Genomic DNA, 21,944 nt, shown 5'->3' with positions numbered 1-21,944 from the left:
TAGGTTTGAGGATTCCTTTCTGACTAAAGCTTTCTCCTTAGGAAGCTTGGCCAACCAGCTCCTGCAGTCCTTGGCCACTGAGGGAAGGTTTTACTTTGCTTCTTTTCCTGGGAGAAGAGAAATGACAGCTGTTTAACGAAATTGCTAGATCTACATGATAAGACCATGGTGTCGTTGGTAGATCCTATATGTGGCCTAACATAGGGGGGTCAGAGGTTTAATTTTCATAGATATGAAATGATACATTTTGGAATACAGGTTTGAAATGTGGCAATGTCTCTAGCTTCAGATTTGTACATAAAAAGAAAAAAAGACTGTGACCTTTTTCCCCAGGTGTTTTATCTTTTCCCCAAACATCTAGCTATGTAGGCCATGTTGGCCTCATATTCACAGAAGTCCTCCTGCCTCAGCTTCTTGTTATGTGATTACAGGTGTGTGCTACCAGGACTGGCTTAATCTGGTTCCTTTTTCTAGTGCCTGGGACTAAATCTCAGTACTGCAGGGTGGACATTTAACCTCCATACTTGGAAAAGCAGAAGAAAGGTGATTCTAGAAACATCCCCCAATCTGTAAAGCAGAGACAGGAATGGGATGCTCTTGGCCAGGTCCTAGGGTTGGCAAAGAAGAAAAAACCGAAAAGACTAAAACCCATGGTGAATGGAGTAAAAAGGCCCAGAGGGGAGAGAGAGGGGCGATATACAGTATGGATAAATACTTGAGATGCTGCGTCGTCCATCACTCTAGATGGGTAAAAGGCAGCTGTGGCTAAAGTTGTTCCAGCAATGCCAAGAATTCCGAATGGGGGCTTCCTGCATTCCGCTGTTTTGATGGAGCACATCCCTCAGTTCTCAGGTCCCAGTTGTTGGAACATAAAGCTCTTTTGGGGCTCACCAGGAGAAACCCATCATCTGACTGTCCTGGGCTAGGACCGGAGAACTAACCCAGAATTTCTACTTCAGTGTTTGGCCAAGGAAGCAATTTTAGTCAAACTTTAAAGAATATTAATTGAACAAGTAATACAAATTTTGCTTTTTAAAACTTCATGGAGGGTCATATAAGCGACAGTGATGTTTAGTAGAATTTTTAAGTATCTACACGCCCCAACTCCCACCCCACCCACGATTTTAAAAGGAGTTAAAACAATCGAGTGGCTCGTTCTAACAGCTAGGAGATCTAAGGAAGCAGAGGAACAGCAGGCCTCCTTTGTTACACCACACTCAAGGAACCCTTGCTAGGAACTCTTTTCTTGTGTGGTGGTTCCTAATGTTGTGACTCCTCAATACAATTCTTCATATTGTGGTGACCTCAAACTATAACATTATTTTGTTGCTTCCTCATGACTGTAATTTTGCCACTCCTCTGAATTGTAAGGTAAATACCCGTGCCTCATGATGGTCTTAGGTAACTCCCTAAGAAAATCTTTTGATCCCAAAAGGTTTCGACCCATAGGTTGAGAAACCTTGTCCTATGGAAAGTTGTGTTTTCAAGAGAAAGTGAATGAGGTCAATCTAAAACCAGGCATGATGCGTGTGATCATATCACTCAGGAGGCTGAGGTAGGATGATTTTAAATTCAAGGCTAGCCTGAGTATGTAGCATGTCTAATCTCAAACCAAAAATCAGAACCGCAGCAACAGAACAACAACAACAAAAAAGTAATTCTATGCTGGGTGTGAGCACTGGGGCTGGTGAGGTTGGAGGTGAGTTTGAGGTCATCCTGGGCTACATAGTGCATTGCGGGCCAGCCTGGGCAACATAATGACATCCTCCTCTGTATCCTGCCCCCTGCCCCCCGCAAGAAAAGTTACTCTGAACTGTGTTCTACTTGCTAGTTTAGCAAAATTATGAAACTTGGCTCATCTTTAAATGGTTTTCTTACATTGCCAGCTTCTTCTGTTTTTGTAGTTTATTTAAAAAAAAAAAAAAAAAAAACGAGACCAAGGTCAAATATAGTAAAGAACAGTGTTGCTTTTAGAGAGGAATGTCAATCTAAAGGTGCAGGGAAAAGGAATCAGATGTTTCAATTGTGTTTCAATTCTGTTCATTCAGCTCAATGGTACTCATCCTGGGAGTTTGAATCTACAACCATTCTATTCTACGGTATATCATGTTATACAGCACTGTCATTGGATTACTTTACAATTCAGGGTTAGTTTCAGCACATCCAAATGCTATCTGTTATGGATGCTAACTTTAGGCATGCGGTTGAGAGTTGGAGCCAACCTACTTAAAATGACCAGTTGGGTGCTTATGCAGACAACTTAGAACACTCAGAACTCGACTCCGAACAAGCTCTGCACAGCACAGATTTCTATTTCCCTAGTTCTCTTATCAAGTCACTTGGTAAAGATTAGCCAAATCGAACGTGCCATCCCTTACTGCTCCATTCCAAGAGGCTCAAGTGCCAGAGACCGGTCCCCTAGAATTTGCCCGAAAGGTAACTCTGGAAGTGACAGACAGCCCGAAGCCGGGATTCTCCCGCCTTTTGATTGGGCTTCACAGGAAGCCCCGCCTCGGAGGCTTGACTCAGGGCTGCAGTTGGCTTGGTACGGCTGAGTGGCGGGCCTTGGCCACGCCCCGGCCGTCCGCTGCGCTGCCTGGGCCAGCGCCGTTTCCAGTTGAGAGATGGCGGCCGCCGCAGGTAGATCGCTCCTGCTGCTGCTCTGCTCCCGGGGCGGCGGCGGGGGCGCCGGCGGCTGCGGAGCGCTGACTGCCGGCTGCTTTCCCGGGCTGGGCGTCAGCCGCCAGCGGCCGCACCAGCAGCACCGGACGGTGAGCGAGCGCGGCTCCGGGGAGGGCGGGGCGGCGTGGGGAGCCGCGGGCAGGCCGGGGAGCCCGGCGACTTCCCTCAACTCGCGGCCGCCCCGGGGTGGCGGGCCACCGAGCCGCCGTGTCCTTCAGCGCCTGCGGCGGCGGCTGGGAAGGCAGAGCGGGCGGGCGGGCGGGCGGGAGGCAGGAGAGGAGGAGGAGGGGCGACAGCAGGGATGTTCCCGCAGGACTGGGGACGCCAGGGCGGGGAAGGCACGGGACTTGAACCTCTCCCCGACCCGCCTCCGGGCTCCGTCCCTCCTTCCGTCGTTTCTGACAGCTTTGCTCCAATGCTCCCAAACTGAGCCCAGTGCAAGTTGTCCCCTTCTCTCCTCCTCTGGGCGGGTTGGGGCGTCCGGAGTTGCCGCGGTTGCCGGTGTGTCAGGAGAGTGGCAGTGCCATGCTGCTGGGAACTGTCCCCGGAGAGCACCCCGGGACCCCAAGAGGCTGCTGCCTCGCCCTCACTCGTCCCCTTAGGAGCACGCAGGAAGGAAAATCAAACTTTATCCGTTCTCTGATCAGGTCCCTGCATGTGCGTGTTCTGGGAACCAGCTTCCTCGAGGTGGATGCTGCATTGCTTCAGGAGGCAAACACCATCCCCTCGGGTGCTTAAAGGTCCCGGTGGTCCCTTCGGAGGGTTGGCTTTCAGGCTGCACGCGTGCCCAAAGGAAAGGCAGCAGGCACAAGAGAGGCTGCAGGGCAAGTTGTTCACAGAGGCAGAGATTTGGTGATTCTATTAACCAATTCTTGCCGGGTTTCATTGCCTGGCAAAGAAGGAATTCTGCCTCAACAGCCTAGGGGCGTGTGCATGTGTAGTGGTGGCAGTATAGTACTGGAGCTTGGCATCGAGTTCTTGACCTAACAGGTCAGAAGGTTCTCTTCCTTTGGACTTTCGAGGCCCATTCGTGTTGGTCACTGGCCAACTCTTGAGAGAACAAGTGTAGGTTTAATTTTATAAGGTGAGCTTGTATAGAGTGCTGATGGGAAGCTCGCTGCAGCCGGCCCAATAGAGAAGGTGGTGCCTTTAGCCCATGCATCATGACCTGTCTTGTTCTGATTCCTTGTCTCCTAAGAGGAAAGGACTGGAGCTTTGCAGGAGGATAGTCCTAGACCCGTGGTAGCATAAAATTGTGGGGAAGTGCTATGAAAAAAAAAAAAAAAAAAACCACAAACAAACAAACGAGGCGCTGCGAATACAAGATAGTATTGCTATTATTAGCGATAGTTACGGACCCGAGCTTCCTTCTTGTGAGAAAATTGTACTTTTTCATATTTGGCATACTGACATTGCTTTGCTAAAGCTTTTGGGAGAGAGCCGAGTTTTTCTATAGTTCAATTCTGATTTGCATGTTTGATAGCCTCCAGTTATGCTCTCTGAAAGACATACAGGCCACCCCCAAAATGTGATGGCAGTCTTTTCCCTCTGAACTATTGGAAGACTTCCTAAGCTATCTCTGTTTTCCAATGAGGCGTCTTCCGATTTTGCAGTTTGTTCTGGATACTGTTTGGGTGTGGTATTCAAGTGGTGTTTAAAAATGTGTGCCTCAGATGCACCAGTCTGTGCGTGTCTTCCTTGTAGAGATACTTGAGACAGTGTTCTTCTGTGCTATTCTGGGGTGGGTAAAAGTGATGAACCGAATTCGTAACTGAAAGCACAATTAAAAATGAAGTGTTATTTTTGAAGGGCAGAAGTGTTGTCATGGGAATGGTGACTTGTAAATGAACTTAGGAGTCCAAGGTTTGAAAAGAGGTGAGCTTGATTTTTTAAATACGTGGAAGCAGGTTTTGAATTTCTGTCCAGTTGCTCTAAAGCCATCATAAATGTATCCCCATCTGATTTTCTAAGATTCCTCACATGGCATTCCGTTTGAAAGATGCCTCTTAGGGATTTAACTCTTGCTATTTCAAGCCTGAATTGAGGCCCAGAAAGGAGAAAGACTTGGCCAAGATTGCACAGCCGGTAAAACTCCTGCCCAGGTATTATTAGTCTCTTTAGGTCTTCTTTTTATTGTATCATAAACTACAGTTACCTTTGCATCGCTCCCTTCTCTTATAAGATTAACCATTTGTCTGCCAGGGAAGTCTCTGTATTCCAAAGCCTCCCGGAGTAGGAATCTCTAGGCTGATAATGGTTTTGAGACACATGTGGTTGAGTATGGAATAAACCACTTGATCCTACCTCAGGAGACACTGGGCCGAGTGGAGACATCCCCACTGTGTGTGCAGCAGATGGCAGTCTGCATTGAACCCGAGCACAAGCCCAGCTTGTGGCACAGCAAATTGGAGCCAAGGGTCATAGCTAATAATAGTTGAAGCTTCTTCTTGACCCGGGTCACCTTGTTTGTTTGTTTGTTTGTTTCTTTGACACAGGGTCTTGCTATGTAGCTGAGGCTAAGTGACTTCTTCTTTTCCTACTTTTTGGCTCCCTGGCATTGGGATTGTAGGCTTGCACCACCATGCTCAGCCCAGCCAAGAGTTGTTGTTTTAAAACGAGTGTAGATGAAATAGAACTTGAACAAAACCATCCGTATGATTGCACAGTTATAAGTGGGACTGTTCATAACTCCTACATTAAAATGTAGTTTCCTCCTCTCCAACACAGGGTTTGAAATCAAGCCTTACTCTGTCACCCAGGACATCCTCTAATTCCTGGCTTTAAAGAGACCCTCCTGCTTCAGTTTCCCACCTAGCTGAGACTAAAAATGTGCACCCATGCAATCTTAGAATAGCTGCCGATAGAATAAACAGGAGTGAAGGCAAATGGCTTTCCCAGTGGTGGGGGGTTTTGTTTGTTTGTTTTGTGTGTTTTTCTTCTTCTGTACAGAGCCTGCTGTCATCCGATTGGCGAGCACCTGCAGTGAATGCAAACTGTTGCTTGTGTACTTTCCCGTGCGATTAGTGAAGGCGGTGGCTGTTTGCAAAGATGCCCCTTGGAGGGGAACTGCCTTTCACTGTGGGCTGTGCAATTCCTTTGCTAAATCATCTCAGATTATGACAGCCTGAATGTTGGCAGTTCCTAGTGGTCAGCCTCTGGGCCCAGTTACAAAATCATAGGCCGGCGTTACACTGTTACAATTTGTAGCTCTCCTTCTCCACACATCACAGTGTCCTGGCATGGATACTATTGCAACTTACCTGAGGCTACTTTGTTTGATACACAGATCCCGTCTGAGTTGGGAGCCAACCCCCAGCTCCCACCCTGCACCCCACACCTTCCTGAAGGGAGTCTGTAGCGAAGGCTGGCTTCTAGCTACCTATGCAGTCAGTCCAAGCTGGCCTTGAACTTGCAGTGATCTTCCTATGTGAGATCCTGGATGAGAATTCTAGTCTCAAACCCTAATTCTCTCGAGTTTCTCCTGGTCTGTTGTTTTTTTTTCCCTATGCTGTATTCATGTACAAAAATTCGACTGTATTTAAGCTGGCTTCAGCGCTGGCCTCAAATGTTCCATACATATGTGCTGTTAATCAGATTCTGTGGCTGAATTTCAGCCATAACAACCCTCAGTCATTCCTCTCATGCCTAAAGTCCATTTCAGGCCAAAGGCTGACATAAATAAAACTCCTTGTAAGTCTAGCACCATCACTTCATAAACCTAATAAAACAGAGGACTGACTTATGAGGTTATATTTGTAGCAAATAAGAAATTAGGGATTGAGAATCCTTTAAATGGAAGGCTTGGCTTATATCTTAACTTTGGTGATTCCTGCCTCTTGATTTTTTTCCATTCTCCAATCTAAATCCTAATAGAATTTATTACATTCAGGATGGAGATTAACAGTGTATTCAATCTGGGAACAACAGCGAAGGCTTCATTTTTGGACTCCCTATCTTACTGGGGAGATAAAGCGAAAATGTGTATCTTACTAGTCTTCCCCTCTTGACTCCTTTAGCCTGCTGTCAAGGAAGTCAAATCTGAAAATTTTCTTTAAGCCTGGCGATTGGTTGTTGGCATTTCTTTATGATGGATTGCTGGGGAGAGTTGGTACCAGAAGCTTTCTGTTCACAGTCGGTTAAAGTAACAGTAATTACCCAGCTTGTTAGGACCGTTTGCGTCCATCACATTCCAAACGTGTTGTTTCAGTCTGCTAAAGTATTGGACTAGATCATCCTGGATGATCTAGTTTAGAACACACTTGTTTTATTTTCAAGGAGGCAGATATCTTTTTATTCATCTTAAAAATCTTACTTATTTTGAATCCCATAAAATATTGTAGAGAATGAACTTGGATTTATTCATCAAATTCTGATGATCTGATCGTTTTAAGGCTCTGAGGACTTTATCTTATGCCTATGAAACTCTTCATACAAGAAAAAATCCAAATGGAAAATTCACCATTAAGAATGATGTAGTGAAAGACAATGAATCGACAGCCACCCTCTTTATTTTATTTTGGGGCTGCCCATACCTCCTGTTAGGTCTTCTACAACACGATGCCATTATGTGGCTGACTATCCACTGGGATTAAGGTCAAGGTTATACTTAAATATTTTAGGATATCTGCTCAGCTTTTGAACTTTTTTCTATAATTGGACTGATTAACGATAAAACTAGTGCTCATGGGCACATTCAAACTACTAGAATATGTTATTATTATAACGATTGTATACAAGCCATTCTAGAACAGAACTCAGAAGTCCTTAGAGCAGTGGTTCTCGACCTGTGGGTCATGACCTCTGGGTAGGGTGTTAAACAACCTTTTCATAGGGTCTCCTGAGGCCATCGGAAAACACAGATATTTGCATTACAATTCATAACAGTAGCATACAGTTATGGTTGGGGGGTCACCATGAGGAATATACTAAGGGGTTGCAGCATTAGGAAGGTTGAGAACTTCTGCCTTAGAGGACGCAGGAGATGGAATGGATTTTCATGGTATCTGTGAGTGCAGAGCTGAGAAGGCTTGTTACTTTCTCCATCCCCCTTCCCCCTTTCCTGCTTTATAGTGTTAACACCGGTTCTAAAAGGTGAATTGGGAAAAAAAGTTAACTGGGGTAGAGTTCTTAGAGTAAGTGCATAGCGTGTGAGTCAGTCTTGAACAAATGTTCTCTGATACATATCAAGCTTGACAACAGATGCTTAAGAAACACCTGCCAGGCCTGGCGAGATGCTCAGTGACTCAGAAGCTTACTGCCCTGGCAGAGGACCAGAGTTCGGGTCCCAACACCCATGTCAGGCAGCTCACAACCTCCCGTGACTCCAGCTCCAGGGCAGTCCAGTGCCTCTGACCTTCTTTGTGGACATCTGCACTCACGTGCGCATACCCAACACACACATTCATGATTAAAAACCAAAAAGTAAATCTTTTAGGAAGCTGTCTCCTGCAGGTTGAAAACAAAGGGGGGAAACAAACCATTTATTTCTGCGCACTTCGTTAAATGCTTGCAGGGAAGACAGTTGTATAAAAATGAAGACTGGCGTCAAGCAAATTAATTTTAATAAGTTTAGTGAGCTACTGGCCCATAAACTGTATACAGGCTTGAATTTTTTATCATCATAAAAATATAACTTGGTAAATTGTATCACCATCTGGATCTAACAGAATGCTAAAGGGAACCTTTGTCTAATGTGGTTCTGAAGTATCTAGATAATAGGACACCATATCTTGACATCTCTTAAAGGCAATGACTTTTTCAAATGGCTGTTTTTGGTGATATTAAATTTGTTAGTCTGTAAGGAAGCGGTGTTTGCCTTCCTCTCATCGTTGCTAAAGTTTTCCGGTTTTGCGTGTTTTCTGCTGTTTCTTGTCTAACTGATCGTGTGCGGAATCCTCATAACAATCTCCAGGAGGTTACAGAGGCGGACAACCAGCAGCTCACAGTCCTGACTGTCTTCACAGGTACCGAAATTCCTAAGTTGTCTTGCCTCCCAAGACAGGTCTGTGTCACGCTTCTTGTCTATTATGAGTGATGTTACAGGGCGTTTCAAGATATTAATGTCTGCTTTAAACTTTGATGCAGAGAAAATTAAAGTGACTGATAAATTGTCAAATAACAGTAGAGCCAGCGAGCTAGCTTGCACCACCCGACCTTGCAGTGTAGAAGGATCTGAGGACACTGGCGAATCTTTTAATCCTCACTATTAACCCTGCGGGAAGCATTGCTACCCCAGTTTTGTGGATGCAGACATTGAGGACGGGTTTACTTGTCCTTAAGTACCACAAATGGTTTCAGTGCTAGCGATGGGTGGAAGGAACACTTTGGCTTTTGAGCTGAATCTCACTCCACCTGCCTATTGTCTCCTGCTCCTCCTGCCTCTCCCTCCCTAAGCATCTGCTGTAGTTTTCCAAGAGACCTCAAGGTCCTTCCTACTGTCTCCAGTCCTTAAATCTTTCTCTACGTTCCCTTAGGGCGCTAGCTGGCTGACTGCGTCTGAGTCAGGGTTGCTTCCTAGGGATCTTGGTAATTTAATCTGGAATGTTAAATAGTCCTGCTGAACAAGGTAATTGTTGGGTATTGTCTTCTATACTGGATAGCTCTGTAATGTTTTCTAGTGGACTCTGACAAAATGCTCCACTTAGAAAGGATTACCCAGAATCACTTGGAAGTGATGCGTAGACTTTTCCTTGTGAGTCACTGTGCTAGGGAAGATGCTCCTTTTGGTGGGTCAAACAAGAGTGCACAGTCTGGCCAGGGGACATGGTGTAAGCACTGTGACAGGTGTGTTGCTGTTGCTTTTTAAATGTAGTTTTTCTTTTCTTTTCTCTTGAGACAGGGTCTCTCTAGATAGGCCCCGGGCTGTCCTAGAACTCACCGTGTAGAACAGGCTGGCCTTGTACCCACAGGATCCTCCTGCCTCTCCCCTCTGGGTGGGTGCTAGGATTAAAGGCATGGGGCAAAACACCAGGCCTTTTTTGTTGTTGTTTGCTTATGGAGGTTGAGAGGGAGCCCTGACAGCTACCTGTTGGAAGCGAAGGCTTCACTGAGGTGGCCTCCCAGTGCTAAAGCATGAAGCAGTATATGCATGTGGGACTGGAAAACTTGGTGTTTCCGGTCATAGAGATGTGGTACGACAGTGTGACGGGGTTTGTTACAGCACAGTATGGACAAGATCAGGTAAGGTGATTCCAATAGTAATATTTATCAGCTTCACCACACACTTTATATTAAATCTCTCGATTTTTGAGGTACCTCAAGATGCGAGTACTCATTTCACAGATAATGTTACCTCTGATTGGCTAAGTGGTTTGCCCAGGATCCTAGTTGAGAACACTTGTCCAGGACCACACATTAGCCGAAGCGCACTTGGTTCGTCATCCTGAGAGAGCCTGGCTCCAGCCTCTGTGGTAGTCAAGTGTCTCAGACTGTGAGTGTGAAGAGACTTGCAAAAGAGCTGGAAGTTTATTCTGTACAGCAGTGGCCATTCGTGGGCCAATGCTGTCCTGGAACTTGTTAGAAATGCCCCACTGTGTGTATATGAGTGCGCCTGCGAACAGGTTAATATATGAGTGCGCCTGCGAACAGGTTAAAGCGAAGAAATATGCGTGGTTTCCTTTCTGCTCAAGAGGTACCACTGGACTCTTTCAAGTTGATTTTGCCACCGAAGAAGCCACGTGTGAAAGACACAAAACCCAAACGTCGCCTGTCTGTAGACTTGCTGAGGATATAAAGTAGGAAGGTCACTTGTCCAAGCGTACTCTCTTACACGGGCCATGCTGGCTTTGCTGTAAAGGGAGGTAGAGAGGGCGGCACCAGAGAGGTAAGAGCAATAAGAGCCAACCAGTTCAGTGGCTCAGGAAGGGATGGCTGAACTAGGACATTAGCTAGAGACAGGAGAGGCAGGATAGGGAGTAGAGAAGAGAGAGCTTCCTTAGCAGAATTGATGATGGGCTATGTCCGTCTGCCAAGTTCTTAGCCAGCACCAGGTTGAGGTTAGTTTAATTCAAGGTCCGACTTTATTCCTTAGGCACAAAGATTATTTCTTGATGCTTGAAAGTTCCCATTTCATATTCTTACTAAATGTGCTCCTTCGAGTTCTTTTCTGGGCTTCTATTTTTGTATTAAAATGTGTCGTTGTGCTTTTATTAAGACACTTTTACATTTATATATCAAGTCAGATGCCTGCCTTCTCACGTACCCGCCTTCCCCGTCTTCCCCACAGAATTTAGATTTTCTCAGCGGCATGAGAAGGTGCACATGCATGGAGAGCACACAGCAATCTCTGGACAAAGACTGTGCTGTGTGTTGTACTTCCGTAGCTTTGCAGTGTCCTGCCCTTTGTACTCCGCTCATTGGAGGAGGACTTCAGAGTAATTTTCCTGGACTTAGTCCTCCTTAGCTTCCATTTTGTCTTTGATTTATGTGTTGATAAGAGCTCTTTAATGGCTGTAAGGTTTGATTCCCTTGAGGAACTGTTGAATATGGTATGGTAATGGTCTTGTCTTTTTCTTTTTTTCCCTTAATTTGTTTTGAATTAGCAAATAAAAATCATAGCTCTGTCTGTTTATGGGTAACTGTTATAGGTTGTTTTGGTTTGTGTGCACACTGTGTGATGTTCAAATAAGTAAACATACCCATCTCCTTAAATGTTTATTTTCACGTTGGAAGAACTTTCAAATCCAGCACATGGCTGTCTAACATCTCTAAGTGGGCATTCCTAATCTCAAGGTTTTGTTTTGATTAAAAAATTTAGCCGTCTTCCTTTCTACACTAGAAACATAAATGCAGGTGATTCCTAGTTCTACTTCCCTCATTGCCTAAGAGGTAAAATGAAAAAAAAAAAATGTCTGGAGTTCGTTTAAAAAGCACAGCTCTCTGGTTTTCTCGGGATTGTAGTACGAATGTGGGCATCTGTTTCTTCAGTAACTGACAGTCTTTCAGAGGCACTGAGACCTCTTTACAGAAGAGGGGATGCTCGTGGTGCTGTTGGTGAACTTGAACTCCCCAGAGAAAGGATAGCTGTCCCGTTAGGCTATTCTCTGGGATACTTAAGTGAAGAGGTAATGTGTTTATATTTGTTTGTTTTCCACTAAAATGAAATGGAAGCTTCTATGTGGTATAATCATCAGTAGTCGGACTCGTGGATCCCTCCATGTACACTCTTTGGTCCCTGGGAGCTCAGGGTGGATGGGTTAGTTGACCTTCAGGTCCTTCAGTCCTTCCCCTAACCCTTCCATTGGGGAGGGGGGATGGGATGGGGCAGGGGTTTGCAGAGAGAAAACAGGGAAGGGAGATATCATTTGAAATATTAACAAAGAAAATTATTAATAAATAAAAAGTCAGTGGTGTGAGTTCTCCTCTGTTTTCTATGAACTTGAGCAAAACATTTAACCTCTTTGATCTTAACGTTTTGGTGGGTTTGTCGTTGTTGTTGTTGTTGTTGTTGTTGTTTTGTTTTTGGTCAGTTATCTAAGTGTGCTCAACAATCTGGTGATCTTGAAGAGTGTCTTTTATTTGTATGTGCTTGTTTGTACATGCGGGTATGTGTTTGTGATGGGTACTCAGACTAGGATTAAGGTGTCATGGTATCTGGCTGCAAAAGATATCTCTCTCTCTCTCTCTCTCTCTCTCTCTCCTTCCCTCTCTCCCTTCCTCCCTCCTTCTCTCTCTCTCACTCTTTCTCTCCCTCCCTCCCTGCCCCCCCTCTCTTTCTCTCCCTTCCTCCCTCTCCCCCTCCCTTTCTCTCTCTGTGTACGTGTGTCTATGGGAATGTATGCCGCGTGTGTATGGGTGTCCATGGAGGCCCAGAAGAGGTGTCAGGCCCCCGGAGCTGGAGTTACGGGCGGTTGTGAACCTTCTGATGTAAGTGCCAGGAACCCAACTTTAGTCCTGTGCAAGATCAGTATGCAGTGCACACCCCTAACTGCTGAGCCATCGTTCTTTCTCCGTATTTTACTTTTATAACTCTTACAAGTAACTTTTGTTTCATTGTGTGGCTTCATTACAGTTGAACTTCCAGGTTTAGTCTTCACGATGAGGTCAGCTTGGGGTAAGACAAGCGGCCCTCTAGTTCCTCATCAGGACAATTTCCACAGTTTCATCTGATATCTTGGTCAACATTGTATTCACCCCCCTTAGGGAGTCATTTATGACTGGAGCTTCATCTTTCTCTTTTGTGGGTGTCATCGCCTCCCTGCCCCTCCCCCCCTTCTTTGTAATCTACAATGTTGAGAGAACAGCAGAGGAGGGGCAGATATACTGGGGAGAAGGTACAAGCAGCAAAGTTGGTGTGATGCAATAGGATTGTACTAGTGAATGGATTCTAAATGCATCCAGGAGTGTAGCCTGAAATACAATGTTTCTTTTTCCCTTTGTAGTTACATTAGCTGAAAGTGTAGCAGGAAGACCTTAGTAAGTGGTTAGCTGTTCACGATCTCCATGTGTTAATAGCAGGCATAGTGTTGGTGGGCAACTAGAAGCCCATAAACTCTCCTAGGTCCATGGACAGAACCGGAGCACAGTGTCAAGAGCTTAGATATTCAATCACTTTTGGATGGACCAGAGTCAGCGAGTTAAACAACCCCAAAGACGATTGTCTAAGTCCCTTAGCTCCGGGGTAGTTGTAGCTGTAGATCATCTCATTCTCTGCCAGGACATTACAGTGATGGAATGACTTCTGATTCATGTAGCAGCAAACGGTCTTGAAGGAGTCTGTGCTGAAACAGGGTGGTGTAAAGGCGATGTACCAGTCCTGGCAGTCTAGAGGGGCTTCTACAACTGCTAGGTGGAGAGCAAGTAGGACTGAGAGGTAGGGTGTTTGCTTACTCCCTGGTCCCACACAGAAAAGAAACTGCTATCTGGCCTGTGGTGGTGGGAGCTGGGCAGAACTGGGTTCTGCAGAAGACTGGAGGGGACGGATTGAAGAGGTTCTGCCAGCTCACATTCCTTGCGCATTCCAAAGGTGGCAGATTTTTGCAGATATTTGTTTTGGAGTTAACCTTCTGAATCTCCAACCTGCCCCCACCACAGCTTCGTCTTTGCACCGCCAGGACCCACCCTGCTAGCTGCCACCAATCAGGCTGTGACAGGTGGTCAACTGTGGTAAAAACCCACTTTTTATTTTTAAAACAGAATTCAGATATTAGGATACTTTAAAGAAGTATGTTTAAAGATAGTTTGAATATAGCGGAACAGTAAAACTTTATGAGGGTATTAAGAATTCTTCTCAGGGGTTGGGGATTTAGCTCAGTGGTAGAGCGCTTGCCTAGGAAGCGCAAGGCCCTGGGAGTTCGGTCCCCAGCTCGAAAAAAAAAAAAAAAAAAAAAAAAAAAAATTCTTCTCTTCTTCCTCTTCCTCTTCCTCCTCCTCCTGCTCCTCCTCACCCTTCTCTGGCTCCTCCTCTTGCTCCTCCTTCCTCTCCTCCTCCTCTTCTTCCTCCTCTCTCACTGATCTGTAAGTGCTGGTGACAGAAACTTCTATATAAAAAGAAAATTTTCGGTCAGAAGCTATTGTTGAATTGTTTTAAAAAGAAAATCCAAGTGTATATATATGCTTGGTGATTTTACTTTATCTTTAAATCTCCAAGAAAGTAAAATCTGAAATAATTTTTCAGATCTGTAGCTCTGATCTACGTCTTAAAACAAATGGTTTCTAAGTACGGTTGAGGTGGTAAGACAGACTGTTAGTGTAACACATTACAGAATTTTGGAATATTGATTTATGTAATGGAGAGCTGAACTCTAGTCAGTGCTTTCTTTAATTTTAATAGCTCATTCTGCCTTGGTCTGTGACTCCGAATGAATTATAATTCTTAGCATGGCCAATACCACAAAGTTGGGTGATCTTGAACTGTATAATGGCTTTCTTTTTAATGATTGCTACAGCTTGTAGCAGCAAGGACGGAGAATGAAAGGGAACTGTAGTAGTTTTTATGTTTTATTTTTTACCTAAAATGAGTATTCTGGTAAGATGAAAAGTAGCCGTGGGCTGAGGCCCTGAGCTATGGGCAAAGGTCACATCACGTCAGCACCAGAGAAGTCATAGGAGAAAGCAGGAAGTACTGACCCTCCAGCTCTCCAAGGACTCACTAGGAAAGACCTCTGTCACCGGAGGGAGTTTTCTAGAGGGGCGGGTCATAAGGAGATTACATCATGCTCAGTGGATTCCCCTAGGAGCTCCTTCTGTTTCCTGACCTCTTTCCCAGAGTAACACTCTCTGGGATCTGGTGTTTCCCACCCAGTGTGTGGTCATCCTGTACGTGCATGTGCTCATCCTCAAACCCTTCAGAGTCTTGTCCACGTGCTTTAAAACTAGTTAGAAATCGTTACACTCGGTGTCTTCCTCCAGTTTATTCTCTTGGCATAACACTTGAAAAAGCTTTAATTGGGGGTCATCACGATGACTCAGTGGGTAAGGGTGCTTGCCACCAATTCTGATCACCTGACGTTAGTCCATAGAACTTACTCAGAGGAGGGAGAGAACCAGTTCCTGTAGGTTGGCCACTGACCTCTACCTGCAGCCCCCCAAATAAAAGTAATACAGAATAAGATTGTGTTTAGTTAATACATTATCTAGTTTACTTTTATTTTATTATTTATTTAATGTGTATGAGTATTTCGTCTGCATGTGTATCTGTGTACCATGTGCATGCCTGGTGCCTGGTACTTGTGGAAGCCAGAAGAAAGCATCAGGTCTCCTGGAACAGATGGTTTTGAGCCACCATGTGGTACTGGGAATCAAATCCAGGTCCTCGGAAGATTAGCCAGCGCCATCAATCCAGTCTCCATTCATTTTTAAGTGCTCTGTGGCATTTCTGAGTCTGACTCATGTAGAGGATCATTTCTTAGCTAACAGTATTTTTTCACTGACGGTTGTGAGGGGCAGGGATCTATTATGCCATTTTTAAGGTTAGACCCGGAATGCTCTTTTGCCTTTCAGAAAAGCTAATCTCCCTTTTTGGTGTGCAGTGTCCTCCTTTGTCATCTTCTTGGGAAAGCCTTTTGTGCTTCCCCAGAGAAGGCGGAGAGTAGTATCTCATCACACAGGCGAACGTGGCTTGAGAAGGGTGCACAGTAGCGTCCGCTCTAACAGCGAGCTCACGGGGACCGGCTGCTGCTGGAGAGCTTGCTTCACTCCACTGAAATCCGAGGGTTTTCCCAGGGTAGACGAGGCATGAAACCTGCTGGTGTCAACTTGTTTCTCCGTGTTTGGTCTGCAGTGCATAGATGCTGCTTTATTTTGTAAAAAGAATATAATGCCTTTTATGGTTAAAGAAAAAGCTGGTTGTTGAGTTGTGGCATAGCTTTCCAGAGCAAGCCGAAGAAACTTGAGTTCTAGAAGGACAAGGAGGACTTCTTGAGATAGTTGATGTGAAATAAATACTTGTTTTAATAATCAGTCTTAGTCCATGGAGATTCTTACTTTATAGTCCTTAGTTTTTAATGTATTTATGTTTGATTTTCTGTGTATTGTCTGTATGTGTACCACATGTGCCCAGTGCCCACAGAGGTCCAGTCCCAGATGGTTGGCGTTACCATATGGAGCCGGGATTGAATCTGGGTTATAGTCCTCGTTTTAAGGCACAGTCTTGGATACATTTTTATCTTCTCAGTCTCCTACCTTTATCTTACAGTTTCAGAATCCATGCTAACAATCTGAGCATCTTTTACAGGAACCACAGTGCCCAGCTTCATCGGGGTTGTCCCTCCAAGTGATTTGCTCTGCGGCACATTAACCAGAAGTGCTTAGCCAGCAGGGGAAGGTGAGCCAGCGGGATGCTTCCAGGGGTGGTCGTAAGGCAAGGCGAGAGCGGCCAAGACCAAGGGGAAACTGCCACTTAGGCATTCAAGCTGTAGTCTGGCCAGAAATGCTATTAACAGTGAGTAGCCAATTGTAATTAAGCTGATTGGGACCTGGACAGTTTGAGCCACCAGTTGTCTGCTGGAAAGAGTGGACAATTTTAATGCATCTTAGAATTAATGGTTGGACAGGGGAATGATACATATTCACTACTCATGTGAAATTCTCACTAAATAAATAAATACATTGAAAAACAAAGAAAGGGCACTTCAGAACATTTGTTTGACAAATACTAATTTAGAATGAAAAAAAGTTATATTTGCATTTTGAGGAACTTGTCAGTTCCAGAGGCTCAGGAATGCCTGAGTTCAGTTGCTTGTGTGTTTCATCCATTGTCTGAGAATGAGTGCTAAATGGATTGTTGGTAAAGGCAGGGGTAGGTCTGTCTGTCTGTCTGTCTGTCTACCTATCTACCTACCTGTCTGTCTGCCCGTCTGTCTGCCTGCCTGCCTGCCTGCCTGTCTGCCTGTCTGCCTGTCTGCCTGTCTGCCTGTCTGCCTGTCTGCCTGTCTGCCTGTCTGCCTGTCTGCCTGTCTACCTGCCCGTCAGTCCATCAGTCTGTCTTTTATTTTCAGGGATGATTAGTTAGAAGGAGGAGGATGATGGACAGATGAGAGTTTTGTTCTTCGTTGTTGCTGCTTCTCAGAAAACCACACATTTTAACAAATACGGGTATAGTTTATATGTGGGGAGGGGGGTGTGTATCCTGATACATGCAGATTTCTTTTATTACTGTTCTTGGCTTTTAGGACTCCCCAGTCACAGTCAAGGGCAACCCTGGTCCCAGAGAGTTTTGTGGTTAGGCCAATAGACTGCATCTATTTTTAAGAACTTTTTTGTTGTTTATTTATTTAATGTATATAGGTGTTCTGTCTGCTGGTGTTCCTATGTGTCACGTAGAGTGTGCCTGGTGTTCTGTTGAGGCCAGAGCAGTGTGTTGAATCCCAGGGAACTTGAGTTACAGATGGCTTTAAGCCTCCATGTGAACACCGAGAATTGAACCCGGGTCTTCCGAAAAACCAGCCTGGGTTGCTCTTAACTGCCATGCCCTCACTCCTGTCACGTTTTTAAGTGTATCGAGATCTCGCAGTGCTGAGATAAGCCCCGAAGCTCTATTGTTAGACACTTTCATTAGAAATGGTTACATCTTCATTGTTTATTAGAACTCTCTGTTTTAGCTTTATATTCTGAATCCAGGAAATAAAGTGAAAAAAAAAATCGCTGGTCTTCACAAGTGTCTCGGAAAATATTTGTGTGCGGGTGTTGCTTCTGATCCATGCTTGTTCCATCTCTGAGCTTTCCGGGTGGCAATTGATGAATTAATACTTTACTTCTCTGAAAGGTTTCTCCCAATCCGTCTGGAGCTATGCCAAGAGCGCTCTCAGAAGGTCTTTGGAGGCTCCCAGCATGGCGGGCTGAGGCAGCCATGCTGGTAGGCTCAGGGCCTGCGCCTTTGACGTTGACCTTACTTTTCTCTGTTCCTTAGGTCTTTCTCTCATGACCGTTCCTCAGTGGCTGGCAAGATTCCCTCCTCCCTGTCCACTGTCCATGCCAGTGACATCTTAGCTGCTAGAGTGTGGAGCTGGCCTGTGGGAGTCAAGTAAGTGCCTTCTTTACTATTTGACGTGGTCTTTGCTCACTTGGCAAAGCCACGTAGAGAAACTTCTTAAGGTCAGTTTTTAAAAAGGCACTTGCTTGATCTTGGCGGGCCAGCTCTGCTCCAGCCTGCTACTGAACACCTGCTAGCTACCATGGGGCCGGACTTAGGGAGGTGACTGTTACAGATGGGACATTTTTGCTAGGGTAGACCCAAAGGAAGGTAGAATCGACTACCCACTCATTCACTCTGGTGAGCAACTCTTGTGGCAGCCCCAAATACATCAGGTCAAATAGTAATTACTCCGGCTGTCTGTAGATTGAGCGGTTTAAGGGTGACCAAGAGCCAGCAGGTTTGAAGCAACTGGGTTGAATGCAAACAGAGTAGGTCTTCCAAGAAAGCCAACAACCTTAGCATTTATCCTAATCAGTTGCTTAATATGTAGAGGGATGACCAGACTTGAGTTTCCGCGTTTACCACTAAAGTTTGCTGAAACCTGGTGTTTTACTTTTGCAGGTCATCTTGTAAATTTTGCCTATGTAAATTAACACATCCCTATTTTGTCTTAACAACCATGTAAGGGAGAGTGTTTTCCTGCTCTGTCTTTAGGTATTGGTGGTGTGACCTGTTCATGCAGGGGAAACTTGAACGTTCGCAGGTATGTGCAGATCCCGACTCATGAGCATTCCCCCTGCAAACAAAACGGTTGTCTTAGTGTGACTCTAAGGAGGAGACTAGCAAACTATAGCCGGCAGCTGCTTATTTTTATAAATAAAGTTTTATTGAAACCCAGGTCCATTCACTTTCATGTCTGCCTGTCTGTCCTCGTCTAACAACAGAGTTGTGTTCTTACCGCAGAGACTATGTGATCTCATAAATATTATTTGGCTTTTTAACAAGAAGCTTGTTTAACTCTAGGAGAAACAAACTTTAAACGCATAAAATTGCTCGAACCCCAGCTGATTTAAAAGCTCCTAGGGAACAAACCAAGAAAGCCTCGATATGTTAAAGTAAATGTCTGCAATCCATGGAGTGGCGTGGGTACTGTGTCTTTTGAGGCTGGTACTTTGAGAAAGGGTCTGGTGTAGTTCAGATGGGCCTTGAACACTACCTACCTGAGGTTGACCTTGAACTTTTGATACTCCTGCCTCCACCTCCTGAGTGCTAGAATTTCGGGTGTGAGACATCACTCCTGGATTATGTAGCGCCAGGGATAGAACCTGGGACAAGCATTCATCAAACTGAGCCTATGTAGTGTTATGTTTTATAATGCAAGGTTAAAGAAATGGAAACTTGATATCTAACTTTATCTTTCATTTCATTTTTCATCCCCCTCATGTTTGTGTGCGTGTGTGTGTTTGTGTGTTTGTGTGTGTTATATGTATGAGCATTGTGTGTGTTTGTGTGTTTGTGTGTGTGTGGAAACTTGATATCTAACTTTATCTTTCATTTCATTTTTCATCCCCCTCATGTTTGTGTGCATGTGTGTGTTTGTGTGTTTGTGTGTGTGTATATGTATGAGCATTGTGTGTGTTTGTGTGTTTGTGTGTGTGTGTAGATGTATGAGCATTGTGTGTGTGTGTGTGTGTGTATGAGCACGTGGGTATGTGTACATGAGTCTGTGTGTCTATGTGTGTGCTTGTGCTGTGCGTGTGTGTATGTGTGTGTATGAGCATGTAGGTCTGTGTGTCTATATGTGTACTTGCACACGTGCTGTGTGTGTGTGTATGAGCATGTGTGTATGTGTGTGTATGTGTATGAGCATGTGTGTGTGTATGAGCGTGTGTGTGTGTGTGTGTATGTGGGTCTGTGTGTATATATGTGTTTGTGTGTGTGTGTGAGCATGTGTGTATGTGTGTGAGCATGTGTGTGTGTGTGTGTGTGTGTGTGTGTGTGTGTGTGTGTGTGTGTGTGTGTGTGTGTGTGTGTGTGAGTGTGTGTGTGTGTGTGTGTGTGAGTATGTGTGTGTCTGTGTGTGAGTGTGTGTGTGTGCGTGTGTGTATGAGCATGTGTGTGTGTATGTATGAGCATGTGTGTGTATGTGTGTATGTATGAGCATGTGTGTATGTGTGTGTGAGCATGTGTGTGTATGAGTGTGTGTGTGTGTGTATAAGCATGTGGGTCTGTGTGTCTGTGGGTATGTGTGTGTGGGTGTATGTGTGTTTAGGCATAGGCGTTCATTCAGTGGTGAGATGTCCTCTTTTAGATTATCTCAATGTTTTGTAGAATGGAGAGAAAAGCTTTAAGTAGGATAATTGCACAGGTAAGAAGTGAGAATGAAGGACCTCCTGGCTCGCGGAGAGACTCCACAGTTGATCATAGACTTGAAGTCTTGAGTACTGAGGGCTGGAGATGGTCAAGGATTGCTGAGTGGTCCCAAGCAGTGTAGGGCTGCACGAGGCAGATCTCTCGCCCTTTGCCCAGGTTCCTTTTCTTACGTCTTCTATCACGTTAGTGGCTATTTTCTCTAATAGTTGAAGGCCTGTCCACTTCTCCTCCCCACCTCCATGGTGTAAATAAGGACTCCGTGACTTTAAACTACTATTAAGACATGGCCTTTGGAATGTTAGCTTTGCTTGGAGGTTCGGCTCGTTATTGCTTAGAGATTACTGGAAGATTGCTGCCTGATGAATTATCAATGCGTGCAGTGTGAAGTCAGAAAGGCTAGACTAGTTAGAATGGAAAAGAAAGGTTTATTCATAAGGCACAAACCTCAGTATTTGCACAGGTAGAATGCACCCCTTGTTTGTCTGTGTATCTGTGTATAGATAGAAAGTGCACATGTGTGTATGTGTGTGCACATTTGTGTACATAGCTAGAGCCTTTAACGTGTGACCTGAAAGAAGTTCTGTAGCTACATTACAATGTGGAGATTAGGGGTTGGGGATTTAGCTCAGTGGTAGAGCGCTTGCCTAGCAAGCCCAAGGCCCTGGGTTCGGTCCCCAGCTCCGAAAAAAAGAAAAGAAAAACAAAACAAAACAAAAACAAAAACAATGTGGAGATTATATCTCAAGTGGACATTTAAAATTCATTTTTTCAGCACTGTTTTAGGTTTTTAGACAAACTAAATTCCTATATTTCCTCAATTCCTTACGTTTTCTTTCCTCCCCTCCCCCTCTTCTTATCTTTTTACACTGTCATGCACATTTACTGTAATTAATGAACCAGTCGTGATCTTTCAGTACTAAGGTCCATACTTTATTCAGACTCCCTGCCTTTTTCCTTTTTTTATGTCCTGTCATTAAGGGCATGCGTGTTTGTGTGTGTACATACATGCATGCATACATGCAAGCATGAACATGCTAGGCAGCTGCTAAAAATATCCTAAATTGAGTGGCCTCTGAGGACCAGGCGGGGAAGCTCCCCCATGGCAATCGGCTCTTCCGACTGAAAGCTACTCAGAAGTTCCGCCTTCCACAGTCCTCAGCTCTACTCACCAGGCTGCCGGAGGGAGTTCGCACCTTCTCCTCAGTCATTACTCTAACTCACATGCTACTGCAAAGGCCTTGAAATATTTCCTCCTTAAAAGCTTTTCAGTGGCTGACGTAAGCGGAGCACACGTGTTCCCTGCGATGCAGCAGTTCCGCTGTGGATTTGCACACATCAGAACTGTGTGCACACAGTCACCAAGGCAGATGGGCAGGAACGCTCATGCCAAATGAAGGGCCACACAGGAATTTCCACATGGTCATCAATAGTAGCATGCGAAAATAAGTTGTGAAATAAATGCCCAGGAATATTGGGTAGTGGCCGGAAAGAGTAAACCGGAGCTTTGTAGAAGAGACTTGGCATCTTAGGAGTATAC

At 45.0% G+C, this 21,944-nt stretch overlaps 1 protein-coding gene across 1 annotated transcript in view; it reads left to right on the top strand.

The window, feature by feature from the left end:
• Positions 1-2,600: 2,600 nt before the first annotated feature.
• The window catches only part of Mcu (mitochondrial calcium uniporter), a 165,972-nt gene continuing 146,628 nt past the window's right edge, over positions 2,601-21,944 (top strand). The window contains exon 1 of the mRNA XM_032888810.1: positions 2,601-2,771. Coding sequence (XP_032744701.1) covers positions 2,625-2,771 — 147 coding nt within the window. The 5' untranslated portion in view covers positions 2,601-2,624. The remainder of the gene's footprint in view (positions 2,772-21,944) is intronic.

This window comes from Rattus rattus, chromosome 18, assembly GCF_011064425.1.
Source record: "Rattus rattus isolate New Zealand chromosome 18, Rrattus_CSIRO_v1, whole genome shotgun sequence".
Taxonomy (NCBI): domain Eukaryota; kingdom Metazoa; phylum Chordata; class Mammalia; order Rodentia; family Muridae; genus Rattus; species Rattus rattus.
The sequence above is the reverse complement of the archived record's forward strand: the minus strand, read 5'-3'. Positions and strand labels throughout refer to the sequence as shown.